The 15934-nt window shown below is 44.6% G+C and overlaps 4 protein-coding genes across 5 annotated transcripts; 1 reads left to right on the plus strand and 3 right to left on the minus strand.

The window, feature by feature from the left end:
• Positions 1-1033: 1033 nt before the first annotated feature.
• LOC102700589 (mitochondrial phosphate carrier protein 3, mitochondrial-like) lies at positions 1034-4778 on the minus strand. Its single transcript, XM_006665029.3, has 6 exons — positions 4329-4778; positions 3189-3550; positions 3048-3091; positions 1844-2058; positions 1536-1660; positions 1034-1442 (listed from the first exon to the last, which is right to left on the minus strand). Exons 1-6 carry the CDS (start codon positions 4611-4613, stop codon positions 1376-1378), a joined length of 1098 nt encoding a protein of 365 aa, XP_006665092.1. The 5' UTR covers positions 4614-4778; the 3' UTR covers positions 1034-1375.
• A 1369-nt stretch (positions 4779-6147) lies between these two features.
• LOC107305564 (E3 ubiquitin-protein ligase RZF1-like) lies at positions 6148-7942 on the plus strand. 2 transcript variants are annotated; one of them, XR_005811117.1, is made up of 3 exons: positions 6148-7219; positions 7509-7603; positions 7703-7942. XR_005811117.1 is itself a non-coding variant. In XM_040520921.1 (2 exons), the coding sequence occupies exons 1-2, from the start codon at positions 6301-6303 to the stop codon at positions 7544-7546; spliced, it is 957 nt and encodes a 318-aa protein (XP_040376855.1). In that variant the 5' UTR covers positions 6148-6300; the 3' UTR covers positions 7547-7660. The 2 variants fall into 2 exon arrangements, 1 of the variants encoding a protein (XP_040376855.1); XM_040520921.1 differs by lacking the exon at positions 7703-7942 and having other exon boundaries at positions 7509-7660.
• An 83-nt stretch (positions 7943-8025) lies between these two features.
• On the minus strand, positions 8026-11963 carry LOC102713515 (prolyl-tRNA synthetase associated domain-containing protein 1). Its single transcript, XM_006665007.2, has 12 exons — positions 11864-11963; positions 11377-11436; positions 11236-11289; positions 11095-11155; positions 10933-11009; positions 10556-10605; positions 10019-10101; positions 9664-9734; positions 9421-9571; positions 8719-8852; positions 8556-8648; positions 8026-8218 (listed from the first exon to the last, which is right to left on the minus strand). Exons 1-12 carry the CDS (start codon positions 11900-11902, stop codon positions 8123-8125), a joined length of 969 nt encoding a protein of 322 aa, XP_006665070.1. The 5' UTR covers positions 11903-11963; the 3' UTR covers positions 8026-8122.
• A 683-nt stretch (positions 11964-12646) lies between these two features.
• Positions 12647-13937, minus strand: LOC121053605 (ethylene-responsive transcription factor ERF014-like). The gene has a single exon (XM_040521215.1). It carries the CDS (start codon positions 13790-13792, stop codon positions 13064-13066), a length of 729 nt encoding a protein of 242 aa, XP_040377149.1. The 5' UTR covers positions 13793-13937; the 3' UTR covers positions 12647-13063.
• Between the last annotated feature and the right edge of the window lie 1997 nt (positions 13938-15934).

Raw genomic sequence — 15934 nt, forward strand, 5'->3', positions numbered from 1 at the left:
AGACGCGTCTCCATGCAGCTGTTTTTCGTCGAGTGAGAAGCAACTTGCGATAGTTCTTTGTTGAGTTGGAAGCAACTTGATGCATTGCATGAGGATATGTTCATTATATATTGTAGTACGTTCCATGTGCAATAGATTCGATGCATAACTGAATCCCGGCATGTTGGCCGATCAGAGATGCAAATTAATTTGCTTATGTGACAATGTGGCGAATGAACTAGACGGTGCTTGTATTTGTATACAGTATGTATGATACTCCAGTAGTACATTGCACAAGATCGCCTTCTTGATTGATTATACAGGAGGTGCTAGCATGAAACCTCATCGATCGAGCATCACTTGCTTCTGTTTCCCTGGTAAAACACCAGTGTGTGATTTTTTTTAACTCCTTGGAAATAAGTTGCTATGGGCATATTTGTAAATAAAAAATAATTTGTGAATAAAACTTTTATATACGTATTATTAACAATATAAAAGCATATGCTAGAAAATAAAATTCAGTGAAAAACCTCCAAAATCATCTCTAAATTTAAGGTTGAAATTTTAAATTTAGGCTTATAAGCATTAACAAAATACGGGGGTGTAACATAATGCACATGCAGAAGTCAACTACCGCTTTTATGTCGGGATCAATCAAAGGTTAAGTCAATCGGTAACATCTAACCACGAAGAGAGAGTATGTTACCAACTTCAGACTCCAGAGGGCTGTACAAACAAAAACAATTGGATTTAAATGAGATGTTGCATTTTGACCCCAACGCAAACAAAAGTCATCAGATCACTAAAAGATAATTGCAAGAAAAACTGAACGCTCGCTGTGTCAAAGCTCCAGATAAACAATATAGTGGTTTCGCAATCATTGGTTTTTAAAACCTAAATGGGAAATATAATAAACTTCTGCCACTTGGTCAGAATAAGAAGCCAACTAGGTCGAAAAAAATGCCTTGCAGAGTTCAGATTCAACTCGGTTTTACATACCAACCTTGTGTAGAAATTTGAATCGGAACACCAGTGGAAGCACAGACTCCTGCCATTCACACACAGATATCTGACTTGCAACAAAATAACATCACTAATTCGAGGTATGTATGCTTTCAGGAACCATAAAGATGTGAGTATTCCTCAGTACAGGTGATGCCAAAACCTGAGCTCTACCAACCTTGCTGTCCAAAAATTTATTATGTATCAAAGCATCAAACTTTCCCGGGGGCAAAAAGACCTAATTCACCTGATTAATGAGTTCCTCTCATCAAAAGGATGACACAAGAATCATCCACTAAAATTAAGATTTAGGTGCAAAACTCAAGTAATTGATACAATTCCAACCACCAAAGATGATCTTCAGGAATACATTGCCATTATCTCTGCATATGAATCAGGCACTGGCTTGCAACGCTTTCTCTGCTGCGCCAGGTGCAGGTGTAACACCGCCAGTCGTTGGACTGAAAAAAATATAATGTGGGCATCAGTTGCTAATTTCTCAAAAGTTTTTTTATTGTTGTAACAATTAATTAGCTAGCGAATGGGATACTCACAGTCCAACCATGACTTTAAAAGCATCATAAATACCCCATTGAGCACCCGTAAGAGTTCCAATCATCACAATACGAAGGGGGAGTCCCCTAGTGAAAAGACCCCAAAGACCAAGCTTCTTAACAGCCTGCGGTTATACAACAAACATGTACATTCAATTAGCACAAAAATAACATAAACATAAGCTATAACTTAATATACTACGGATAAACAACGCATGCAGTACACCAACTGACCAACATGAAAGTAAGATCAAGATAAGAGATAAAACATGCACAAAATGGGCTTTATTAGTAGAAGACATGCTTACATCACCAACTGTAGCTCCCTTGGCATTGTTCAAGAAAGAGACCAAGTTGTCAGCTGGATGAGAGACCACAGCACAGAAGACTCCAGCAATGTAACCACCAGCAAAACTGATACCCAATTGGAACGACTTGCTGCACTCAGACTTCGGAACAGGAACAGCGTGCTTGTAAATAAGTTCAACAATGGTCTCAAAGGAAGCAAACTTCATCATAGTATCTGAATATACATTTGAAGTATTCAGCAGATGAGTAGAAGAAATAACATGAGTGCATAGAACATAGAAATTCAAAGCATGTCATACAAATAAACTAACAGAAACTCATTGGTGTGGTCATGCCACACTATGCATTCAAATTCATGTATGCATAAATTATATACCACCTTATTTACAATAGCTGTTACATGTGACAACAACTGCTAATCTATACATATTTCATACTCATAGTCTTCAATAAATAATATAAGTGTGAACAAAAGCTAGCTGATGACAGCCTTTCTGCATAACTACACATAGCACAAGATAAAAAAAGCACTTGGTAAACTCAACCTAACAAATAACTAAATATCCAACACAAATCAAACAAGGAATTTTGAAACAGGGTTCGCTACCAACAAATGCAAGCACTTCTCAAGGCTAAGAAAGCACAACATGGAAGTAAAGTGGTATAGATTCTCCTTACAAGTGTTATTCACTTATTTAGTATATCACAACTCCACAAGGAATAAACTTTCCCAAGTACGTCCCAGAGAAAGAGAAAGTAGTATCAAATATTAAGGATTTGTTTTATGCTGTTCTGGGCACGTAGGATGGGTGCAGGACAACCAGTGGTTAGGGTAATCCTGACCAACCCCTAGTTCAACTAAATGAACTAAATTTCACCCATGAATAAATGTAACAAGAATAAGTTAATAAACCATATAAACTAACACAACAAAATTGACAGTAAAAGGAACAGTGAATAACATCAGCATGAGCCATGGAGTCAATAGAAATTCAGTTGTGTCAGAAAAATCATTTCACGAGTTAGCGAGTTGCGAAGCAGCAATGGCTATTGCAACTGCCAAAGAAAACAAGTGAGGGCAGAATTATCACACAGGCAGGACCAATTCTGGAGCATACAATTTTCATGCCAGTCTAGTGTAGCAGTTACATAAATTAAGACACTAAAATACCATCAATGTAGCAAAGTGATAATAGTACTTACAAGGGATTTGGCGACCCCATAGAGGAACAATTCCCTTGTAAAGCCTGTCATTATTAGCCAGTAAGATTTATCAGGGCAATACAACATAGAATTAGAGAAAGAGCGCTTCTAAGATAAAAAGAGCATGCTATTTACACTTACCCGAGAGCACCTTCAGATCTGACGAACTTGGGGAGCCCATCACTCAGTCCACGAGCAAATCCAGGTTGGGTTTGCACACGGACCTTCACAGCTTCAAATGGACAGAGAGCCACATCTGCAATAATCTCAGCAGAAGCTGATCCAGCGAGGTAAATTAGGGTCTTGTACTTCTGAGCATACTCAGGCCCTGCAATATCTGAGTAGTATTTCTTGAAGAACTCATAGAAACCAAACTTGCAAGCGCCTTGAGCGCTATAACCAAGTAAGGTAGGCACCCATCCCCTGAAGAAGCCCCTAGGTCCTTGCTCCTTTAGGAGAATGCCAAATCCAGATGTTATGCTCTTGTATTTTGCTGGGTCAATCTGAAATAAATAAACCAAAACTTGTTAGTACAAAACCCTTAACAGAATCCTGGTTTCGATTGCAACTTACAATAAACATTAACCAGACATCCCATATTCACTGATCTGTTTACCGGTCTGCCCAACCATCTCAAACTACATCCAAATAAACACAGTATAGACCGGCAAACAGAAGAAAGCTCTAATCGCCTTATCAAGGTAAGAAGCACAAAGCATATTCACCAGAATATAATAGGCATTTTGCTTACTGAAAATTTAAAAAATAGTACGAACACTAACTACTTCACCTTAGAAGTAAAACATAACTGACAATAGCAGAATCACAATGTCATATAATTTGTAACCAAGGAAAGGTTACTGGTGTGACTCATAATGAGGGCAGGTGAATCAGCTCTCCATACACTTATTCGCTAGCACAAATACTTCTAAACATATTTAGCATCGACAGTTACTCTGGTATCTACGCACTTATTTCTAGGCAACTAAACAATGAGATTTCTCAAGCAAATTGGAACCGACGAAGAACAGGTCAGAAGACAAAAGGAACTACAGATCTTAACGACAGTCAAAGCTGTATGCGTAGTAAAGCGCAGTGCCACTGGATTTACGACTACGGATGGCGGCATGCCTAGATTCCTAGATGGACATCACAAGCTCACAACCACATGTAACTCCAAACATCTAAGAAACTAAAAACCACCAGATCTACGCAGAAACAGGACTCCCAGAGGCACCAGGGCCACCAAAGCACACAGATCCAGGCGTTCCCCGCACTCACCTGCATGTTGCACTTGACGAGATCGAGCGGCGTGACGGCCATATGGGTGAGCCCGCAGCTGGCGATCCCACCGGCAGTGCAGGCGGCGTAGAACGCCGGCGAGTACATCTCGATCTTCTCGCTGGGGGCCTGGATCGAGACGGGCGCGCCGCCGCCGACGGCACCCGGAGCCGGGGCCGGGGCGAGGGACGGGAAGCGGGTGGCGCCCGTGGCGAAGGACCTCGCGGCGGAGGTGTAGAGGAAGCTCGGGAGGAGCGACTCGCGGGAGCGGTCGGAGAGCGCCATCGCCGCCGGCGAGGAGAGAGATCCGGGTGGGGAGGGGGGGTGGATTCGTCTCCCTCACTGGCTCTGCGCTGGTGGTCTCCTCGCTCGCTCGCTCGCGTTCGCGTGGAATTGACGAGGTGAGGTGAGGGGAATATGAAGTGTGGGGAGGACGGCGGCGGCCTCGGGCTTCCAAGTTGTTAGGGCATCGATCTTTTGGGAGGAATGGGATGCACGGGGCTCACTGCGTGTGGGGCCCGGAGGTTTGTGGACCCTCTTTGTCAGTGTCTGTTGGTGCTGTGGTTGGTGCAGTTGTGCCTGGAATCTGGGCTGTGACGGGGCTGCTTTTTTGCTTGGAAAACGGTAGCGTTGCCAATTTTTCTCGTCAGAATACTCGCTATTCTTTTTTTTTTAGTCAAAGTGAAAAAAACTCTTTTTATTTCTTTCGTTATTTTCTTCTTCAGGAGACACTGGGTTTGGTTTTGGGGTTTGTTTGGATTGAAGCCAACTTTTTACCCACCCAAAATTTTGACAACTTTAACAGTACCACGTATATCTTTGGTTTGCTATAAAAATTTATCCATACTAGTGTACAAATTTGTTAGTGCCAAAACTTACTAATGTTTTGGTCCTACCAATATTAATATTGCCACGACAAAAATTGGTATTAATTCAAATAAGTTCTGAATTCCTTCATTACCAAATGAAAATTGTGGCCAACGGGTCGACTCCAAATTTGGCTTAAATGTCTCTTCCTTCCCAAAACAAAACAATTCAAAATTTCTCTTCAGCGATTAGTTTTTTCCTATAGAATTAATCTACGCGTAGTCTATGTTGAAAATTATCTTCAGCAATTAAATTTTTCTTAAGGATTGATCTACACATGCTATGTTGGTTGAAGTTTATCAGCAATTAGTTATTTTTTTACTGAGGGAGTACACTGTTAGGAGTACTGGATTTATGCCGTTCAATTCTGTATTTCTCCGAGCAGACGCGTTTCCCTCACGCTGGCGGCGGCGACCACCCGTTCATCGTAGCGTAACGTTCCATGACGACTGGCGGAGACAGTGGCAAGAATATGCAGGTGAATATTCGAGACCGGCACGGGCGGGGCATTGTTCCGCTCGCCGCGACGGGCCCACCCACCACTCCACCGGACTTCGCCCCTGCCTCCTGGCCCGGCCCGACTGCTTGCCAGGTCCACGGCGAATCGAACTCCAATCCGGCCCTGATTCCCCCCAGAATCGCTTAATTGGGCCGATTGTTAGATGGGCTCTATAATGGGCCTTACTGCCCCCACGGCCCATCCAACACAGTTGCTTCCCGCGAGCGCCATCTCATCCAGGAGGCTGGCAAGCAAAGCCGCGCGCGCTTTTGCACCGTTGCGCAAGTCACCCCCCCCGTGCCGTACGTACGCCGTCGTCGGTCTCCCACACCACGCCGCCGCCCGCAGCGCGCGGAATCGCTTTCGTCCCCCGCGCAAAGCCATCCCTTCCCACCCGTGGTGCCCCGGTTGATCTCCCCGCGCGCGCCGCGCCGACCCGATCAGCCGTCGAGCTCGAGCTCTCCCTCTCCATGGCGCAAACGCAGATGCTTAAAACCGGCGCAGTGGCCATGCATCCCCTCACGCAAGCTTTTCTCCCGTACACAATTCGGGTGAACGATAGGATCGATCATCCCAAGTGGTTCTAGGGCTCTGTGATCTCTCGCCATGTCGACGATGCCGGCGCAGGGCGGCGTGCGGCACCACCGGACGTGCCGGATGTACTGGTGCTACCAGTGCGGCCGCGCGGTCCGGATCATCTCCTACCCGTCCACCGACGTCTTCTGCCCGCGCTGCTTCGGCAGGTTCCTCCACGAGATCGACCAGCCGCCGCGCCCCGCGCTCCCGCCGCCGCACTTCTTCCCGCAGCCTTACCACCCGCACTACGACGGCCACCCACGCCGCTGGATCATTTACGGCGGCGAGACGCCAGGGAGCGCGTTCCGACAGCCTCCACCCGCCGTGCCAGGACGTGCGTTCCGCCAGCCCGCGCCCGCGCCCACGGCGGCGCCGGCGCCGGCACCAACTCGCCGACGCATGCCGTCCCCTCCGCCGGTGGCGAGGCGGCCGTCTAATCCCCCGGCCATCGACCCCGGGGACTACTTCACGGGGACCAACCTGAACAACCTCATCGAGGAGCTAACCCAGAACGACCGGCCGGGGCCGGCGCCCGCGCCGGCGTCGGCCATCGACTCCCTCCCGACGGTGCGGATCACCGGAGCGCACCTCGCCGACGGCTCGCAGTGCCCCGTCTGCAAGGAGGACTTCGAGCTCGGGGAGGCCGCGCGCCAGATGCCGTGCAAGCACGTCTACCACTCCGACTGCATCGTGCCGTGGCTCCGCCTCCACAACTCCTGCCCTGTCTGCCGGTACAAGCTGCCAACCGCCGCCGCGGGGTCCAACGGCAACGGCCAGGCTCGCCGCGGGAGCGCCGGCAACAGCGGCGGTGGCGGTGACCGGAACAGGGAGCAGACGATCGTGAGGTGGGGGCCGTTCTCGTGGCTGTGGCCGCCGCGGGGGCTGGAAGACCCCGACGACGGGTGGGAGTACGGGCGGCGGGGAAGGCCAGAGGCGGCCGACGCCGGCGGTAATGACCTGACGGCCCTCCAGTCTTTTGTTCTCGTGGCCACTTGCGTTTTCTTCTTCTCATTTCTTACCTGAACATCTTAACAAACCCAAAGGCAGCTGCTGCACTTGATCTCCACCATCTGCCAATGTGATGGTTGAAACCATACACAAAAATGTACAATAAATCTACAAAATGGAAGAAACAAAAAAGGGTGGAATGGCTTCTGGGCATTGCTTCACTCGCTTTAATTGATTTTATGCTATTCTTTTGAAGTATTTTCTCTCTTTTTTTTCCATTTTTATTTCAGCATTCTACGCTTGGTGGCGTTCTCTGTTTCTTTTCTAAATGTTCAAATGAAGGTGCCCGCCAAATTCCAATCATGACAAGAGAACGACCTGTTAGGTCAGTTAAGTGATCTGATAGTTACCACCATCTTTCTATTTTTGTTACTACCTAATTTGTTAAATTCTGCTTATTAGCTAATGTTTTGTTCAATGACAGGTAGAATGTGCGACGACCATGGAAATTCTGAAAGTTCAGTACGAAATGGCTGATGGCTGGTGCTAGGCGTAGAAGATGCAAAGAATCTGTTGCAAAAGTTGGCAAATGCTCCAAATTGAGCAGACACTGTAATCATGTAATGCTTAATTCAATGTTTAAAGTTTATGATCAACAGGGAGAATAACTTTAAACAGTGTTTTCCAACGCCTGTTTGGTGTTTCTCATCTACAGAGGTTGTAGGGAGGTATGGTTTTACCTCAATTGACAAATTTGATCTCGCTTCCTTTGTGAAATAATTGAGCAAGCATGAAGTCGACAACATAGGTCAATGGAAAACATGATTATAATTTGATCGATTTTACACTGAATGGCATGCAAAATTCATTGAAGACTCATGTCCATTGTATTAAAAGAAACAATTTACTTCCGAGAAGGACGTCCATTTAAACCTGAATTGAGCATAGTCTCGAAGCCGGCCTCAAATCCGGCCGTGTATGATGCGTTCTTCAGAATCATCTGCAGTGAAACACATCCACGTCAGTTAGATGCTTTACAACATAAGAGGTAAAAATCTATTGAAGTTCAAACTCCAAACGTTAGGGCAGTTTGAAGCCTAATTTTACCACACCAAAAGTTTCTTATTAAGATCTTCATTGTCACAATTATGACTCATAATATTTTCTTAGCCCATGGTCCTGCCTAAGTATCATATAGTACTGACTTTTTTTTTTAAAAAAAAAGAAATTTTACTATGGTTGATTGTCAACACATTTCTGGAGGCTAGGATTTCACTTCATATCATGAACACAAATGAGTGATCAGTGCTAACACATAGCAGTAGTAGAGAACTAACCGTTACACTCTCCAAATCAGGAGCGGCTCGTTCTTTACAGCTGTCTAATATTGAAGAAAGTTCTTCCTGCTTAACATTCAGTTTCTTTGATACCTGCATAAGATATTTATCAATGAAAGGAGTTCGCATTATAGAGGATGTTCATCATGCACAAGCTTATTACCTCAGAAAGGAACAATGGGGACATGATGTCAAATACATCATTTACAAATTTCTCAACATTAGTGCTATTGGCAGGTATCTTGCTCTGCGTCTTTTCTGGACCCTTGTTCTGACCTTTAGGTTTAGCCTTCACTTCTGATCAAGGACAAGGTATGCCAAGTCTGACTATTGAAACTTGAAAGTGTACTCACAAGCACAAGAAAAATTGTAAAAGAAGTGCAGCACAATGAGTAATATAATACAAACAATAAGAAGCTAAAATGTTTCATCCTCACAGTCATGTATCCCTGCTCATTAATCAGTTAGCAATAATTGTTCTTTAGAATGCTATAGTTAGCTTGTGTATATCAAGAAGTCGAGATGCACAAAAAATTAGGCAACGCACGTGGGTTAAGAAAATTACCCATAAGAAACATAACCTACTACCTCAAGACCCCAGCTGACCACACCCATGGCTCAACAGGGTTGTTTGGCAAATGACTAAACCTCTACAGTGACAGGTGACACTACACTAGAACAAAGATCAGAATAATCAGATTCCCAACATGACATGCTAATACAATAGAGTAACATGTGTAATGTTTTCACCATAATACGGTAGCACTACTCTTATGCTCATCTACAACAGTAATGTAAGAATTATAGATTGCATATACAGAAGAAATAACAGGTGATGATATTATATCAGTAGATAACAGCTCACCAGGAAGGCATGTCTTCTCTTTGGGAACATCATTTTGACGAATAACATTTGTAGGTTTCACATTCTCAATTGACTCTGAGGAATTTGGAACACCTGATGGTACAAGCTCTGCTAGATCAGGAGGATTATCCTTGCCTACAACTGGTGAAGCCTGCACAAAAACAATAATGTCGGAATCCCTTCCTAGCATAGTAGCATACAATGAAATCATATATGCAGATATTCTGATAATCCAAAGATTACCTCCAAGTCTACATAAGTTGGTTGCCTCCCAATGGACATGAGAAACTTGTCCAGATTGCTTGAGCTGAGAGCTGAGACAGAGTAAATCAGGAAATAAAGCCATTTTACTCATCCAAATTCTTCGTTTAACAAAAAGGTAATAAAGCTGAGCAGAGGTGTCCCTCATTTCTAAAATAACATAACATTAGCCAGAGCAGGGCCACCTTTTGTGCAACTTACACGGAACTGAGCCATGATAACTAACTAAAGTACTGGTTTACATTCTAGCGTCATACTAACGACTAATGGCACTACGTGGTGTGATGGAACAGTGCTGGTTAAGGATGTGAATAAGTGATGATAGTATCAACCATACCGATTGTCACATCATTTGTAAGTGGGTGGAAGTAGCAGCTTTGTTTAGACTTAAAACCTTGGTCCAGTAATAGTGAGACAGCACTGCATGCCAATACGCAATTGTATGAATCAGTTAAAAAGACAATAACAGTTACCATGACCTGATATAGTTAAGTACAATATAATAGAACATATCACCATGAAACAGGAATATAGAACACATGAAAAACTAAGCACTCGTCAACTGTGGTATCTTAAGAATTCAAGCAATTTATTTTCATCACTCATCACTCTAGCAGTCGCATTTCCATCCTAAAAAAAATGAAAACCATCAACTGGAATGGAAACAACAATGCTCATGATGATACAAAATGACCACATCGCCCTAGCAAATAGCTGTTAACTGTTTACGGAGATAAAAAGTGACCAGTGCTCACAAAGTACTTTCATATTTAAAGGCTTCGGGATTAGAAGTACAAATTGCCAAATGATGGACCAAATTCCCATTCCAATGGCAATCATATCACACTTAAAATGTGAAAGCAAGTGTCCATACCTTGCGGACTCATTGACTAGTGCAAATGGAGTAACACAACCTAAGGGCACCTGGACATAATCAAGAATAAAAAAATACATCAGCATTTGAAGAAAATTATAAAAGATGAAACTACAACAAATAAGCTATCCAGCTAGAATTCTGGTAGAGCCAGCATGCACCAAAATCCAGGTATTATCATTAAAGATGAAATGGAAAAATGACAAGACAACATGAAGAGATGTCTATTTTCTCACAGCTAATAATATTCGCTGCAGGCAGAGAGGGTTTTTTTTTCTTCAATTTTCTTGTAATATATGACTCCAAAAATGCACAATTTTTTTCTTTGTTATTTTCAAATAATACGCAGTTTTAGCTCATCATGAATAATGGCTCACCTGAAGCACTTCAAGCAAATTTTCCTCAGGAGCCATCCGTAGACCACCTTTTCCCAAACCAAGACGTTGTGATAGAACTAGCAGTTTAAGGAAAAAAAATTAGTTGACATGACACTCGAATAAAATAAGTTACAAAAGGATCTACTTGTGAAATAAACCTACTTTTCATGTCAACTTTGGTTCCAGAGAGGGCAGAAACAACATACAACCGATGTTTTTTGTCCTGAAACTCAGAACTTAAAATATCAATACATTATAATAAGCTTCAACAATTAACTGTCCATCACTTGGTAAAACACATACCTTCAATAGCAAATTTTTACTCAAAGCACCTCCTAAATGCCCAACATATTTGGCCTAGAATTGCGGAAGTTCAATTAGCACTTACAATAAATTCATCAAAAGTTATGGTATGATGAATTATGAACTTTACGGTTTGCAAACCTGTTCTTCCACTGTCAACACAACTGGATGATCATAGCAACAGAAATCAATGTTGAGCTCCTGCACAAGACAATACCACTACAATTGAGTCGCAGTCCCACTGTGATGCCAGAAGGCAAGCAAATGCAATGCTAGTTTGCAGCATCCACGATGTGACAACTCTCCATAGCTAAACAACATAACCGAGCAATTTCAGGCTTCGATTCATGCGCGTAGCCAGGGTACAAACCCTCCCCTTTCTAGCACAGCGTAACTAAATCCAGCAAAAGAAGAAAAAAAACGCCCTCCTCAAGCTTTGATTTGTAACTAGGCTAGCCAAAACCAAATCAAGCTAGACGGAACGGGAGCATATCGCCGACGCTACAATCCCATCCATGAGCGCCAACCCAGCCGATCTCCACATCCACTAAACGGCGCAGCACGAAGAAACGCTCGGGGAGTTGGGGCCTAGAGAGCAGCGGCGCACACAGTAGGCGATAGTACCGACCTGGAGGCGCGCGAGGAGCTGCTCCTTGGTGTACCCCATGACGCTCGCGGCGGCGGCGGTGGTGGCGGAGGGAGGAGACGAATAGGGCAGGCAGGCAGGCGAGGCGAGAGCTAGGGCCGTCTCGGTCTGTCGGGTCGGGCGGGTGCGGATCCGATGCTGCCTATGGGCCCTTAACGGGTCGCGTCCATTTCCCCAGGGGGGCGGGACCAGGCCCGAACCCGCATAGCCCGGGGAATGCGGATTCGGGCGCGAGCATGACGAGATCGTTACGTGACGTGACTTCGCCTCATTTCACTCTTTTTTTTCTCTCTCTCCTCTCCATTTTGGCCGGTCGCTTTCTTCTCCGACGGACACTGCGGTAATCTAAAGTGGCGCGTCATAATATGCTACGAAATCCAGCTGTTTTACATGATGGAGATTGGACAAATTTTCTGTTGCTTTTGACCTCGACTCACAGACGCCCATACTGAACTTGATACGTGACAGTATAAAAACATATTGACTGCATCAGCTCGACTAGTAAAAAAATCGTTTTTTTATTTGATAATTAGAGGAGCTGGACAAGCGTAGCATTTTCAGCAGAGCACGGCGACGGATCGATCAAGCTGTTGAATACTGAAATACGGCAGAAGCATATATACGACTGACAAGGACCCACACACACACTGAAAGTGAATAGTTTTTAGTCGTAAGGATCCCGGAAATTCTGCGTCGACTAGATACCAATCATGCCATAACTGCACTAGTAAAAAGGACCATGCTTTGGACATAAGTAGAGGAGTATAGCATAATTAACATCATATAGTTGATTGCTTCATTACTTGCAGTTGCAGGAACAGCAGTTTTACACATGGTATGACAGTGGAATTGAGGGGGCTTCGCTCCATGGAAAGCTGCCTTAAAACATGTAGCTTCATCAGAGCTCCCCACGCAATTCAGAATTAGCCTAAAATAATCAAGAACCGGTAGTACTAGTACAATTGATTATATATGTGGATAATTATGAATTGAATGATTATATGATTATTGTACCGTGGCCAATTCTTGCATTGGTCACGTCTTGATTTATATAGCAGTCAGTAATTGAATTTTACTTAATGGTGATCACTAGAGAGTGGAGGCTTTGATCGATCAGATCGCCTCCATGGATTTGGTTTCCATCTCCGGCTGAGCTGGTGGTGGTTGAGCTCGATCGCTCGATCAGTTGAGGGAGGAGAAGCTCCAGAGGCTGATCTCACCTTCGTCCTCCCACTCGGCGGCGAGCGCTTCCGGCGCCGGCGCGAAGAACGTGTTGCATGGGTCCATCATGGAGTAGTCCATGCACTTGGGCGACCGGAAGAAGGCATCGATGTCGGCGAGCGCGGCGTAGTCCACGTCGTCCGCCGCCGTCGGGTCGTCGTGCGCCATCTCGTGGTCGGCAGTCTCCGGGGAGCTGACGGCCGAGCACGACGACATGTCTCCGTAGCTGCACGGCGGGGTGGTGGCCGCCGCGGGCCCGGGGCTGTAACCGGCGGCGGCGGCGAAGGCGCCGCCGTGGTGGTGGTGCTGCTGCTGCTGCTGCAGGGGGCTGCTGCTGGCATTGGCGGCGGCCGCCGCGGCGACGCGCTGGATGGACTTGGGCGACATGGCGGCCGCCGGGATGTGGAACGGGAGGTGCACCGGGAAGTTGAGGTCGGCGGCGGAGCCCTTGAGGCAGAGCAGCGCGGCGTCGTACGCCCGCGCCGCCGCCTCGGCGGTGGAGTAGGACCCCAGCCATATCCGCGTCTTCTGGTTGGGCGCTCTGATCTCCGACACCCACGACCCCCAGCTCCTCATCCTCACCCCCTTGTACTGCCTCCCCCTCCCTCCTCCTCCTCCTCCTCCTCCCTGCCTCGCCGCATTGCCGCCGCTCCCCGGCGCCGCCGCCTCCTGCTGCCCACTCTTCACCATTGCTCCGACGAAGCTCACAGCTCGGCTCAGATGCTCCCAACGTGTGATCGATCGAACGACGATGGCGATGGTTCGGACCAAACTGCAAGCCAAGACACGGCCGCAACTGAGAGTAGGTAAGTGTAGGTGTAACGTAACGCGTGTGTGTGGCTACCGGCTGGTGTGATGTGCTGCATCCCATGGCTTATTTATAGGGCACAGCCCCGCGCGCGCATCAAAGCTGTGCATAATTAAACCCGGTGACCAGTTTAATTTATCTGTTTATTCTTGTCTAGACTGGACTGGTTGTGTGTATTATAACCCAATTTTGGTAGCGTCATGCTGATAATGCCCATTTGTTTTTGCGCAATTTGTGCACAGTACCGTGCAGCTACATATTAGCAATAATGGAGAGGGAAAAATACTAAGAAAACTAATCAGATTAGGAGACAGGGAGAGGGAATAAGAAGGAAGGATCGTATCATCCCAATCCGGCCTATTGATTCGATTGGCCAGTAGTACTCCTGCACGTACGTACGCAGCATGTCAGCCACACCTATCGCCAGCATGCAAGAGCACGTACTCCGTCCGGATTCCGTGTCCAACATTTGACCATCCGTCTTATTTAAAAAAAAATTTAAAAATTAGAAAAAAATTAGTCATACGTAAAGTATTATTCATGATATATCATCTAATAAAAACAAAAATATCAATCATAAAAAAATTTGAATAAAACGAAGAGTCAAAAATTATAGGTAAAGAGTGAAAAATTGGTTTATTTTGGGACGGAGAGAGTACGCACTTAATCCCGCTCAACACGTTTTTTGCTTAAAGTTTACTCAAGTGTGTGTCAGTGTGTGGACGAGTAGTTATGCATGCATGCGTATATGATTAGTAGTATGAGCATTGGCGTAAAATGGCGGTTCGTTCGATCGCTGCGGAATCAGCCATCATTTTGATCTTGTACATGTGTCCGAAACAAACCGGTCCGTGTGTTTGTCAGTATAGTACTTAGAGTAAGTACTTCGGCTATAGTTAATCTAATAGTTAATTCATACAATAATTAACTATAAAGCATTAATACATGATCTCACATATCATGAACACACTATGTCTTGGAGCTCATGTTGTAGCTAGTTACAAAGTAGCAGCACACTACTCTTTTCTCTTCTCTTTTCTCTCTAAAATATGTTTACAACTAGTTTATAGTCTACTATTGTACCTGCTCTCAATAGTGTAGCCAGTCAACTTAATATAGCCAATTCATACAATAGTTACTTATAAGAGCAAGTTCAATAGTATAGCCGACTACCAGCTCTAATTCATCTATAGCTAATCTAATAGCCAATTTATTCAATAGCTAACTACAAAGCATTAATACATGGTCCCACATACCATACACACTGTGTCTTGGGGTCCGTACTATAGCTGACTACAAATTAGTAGCTCACTGCTCCTCTCTCTCCTCGCTTAACACTTTAAAATATGCGTATTGCTGGCTTATAGCCTGCTATTGTACCTGCTCTAAACATATAGTACACAATTAGTATTTGGTCTCACATGTCATACATACATATGTCTTAGAGTTCGTGCTGCAGCTGGTTATAAATATATAGTCCGATACTCTTATCTCTCTTCTCTTATCTCTTTAAAATATACTTATAGCTGACTTATAGTATTCTATTATATCTGCTCTTATATATTGGCTGGGCTTAGGCCTGACATGGAACTAACGACCGACGTCTATCTAGGGTCGGGGCAGGGTGTGTTGGCAGTAGGAGTGGATGCTATTGTACTGTATTTTGTTTTGGAATATGATGATTTTTATAAGTATAAATATGATATCAGATATAATACCTCACCTGTAGCGACTGATATTTCAATGGTATTCATTTATACTTGGACGATTTATACTTGGACGCGGTATCAGCTCATACAACCTATTGCTAATGACTAATTACAATATGATATTAGAATACTTGTCGGTACCCGAATAATCAATATCAAAATATATCAATTATAATAAAAAATAACTTGAGAAAATAATAATAATAAAATTAACACATGTAACGAAATGAGAGGTTACGAGCACTTAAAACCATCGTGTCCCTAACGAGCGTTTCCGCGAATTATTGTGTACTCCTAATTGATCTGTAACATGAC

Source organism: Oryza brachyantha, chromosome 2 (assembly GCF_000231095.2).
Source record: "Oryza brachyantha chromosome 2, ObraRS2, whole genome shotgun sequence".
NCBI classification, from domain to species: domain Eukaryota; kingdom Viridiplantae; phylum Streptophyta; class Magnoliopsida; order Poales; family Poaceae; genus Oryza; species Oryza brachyantha.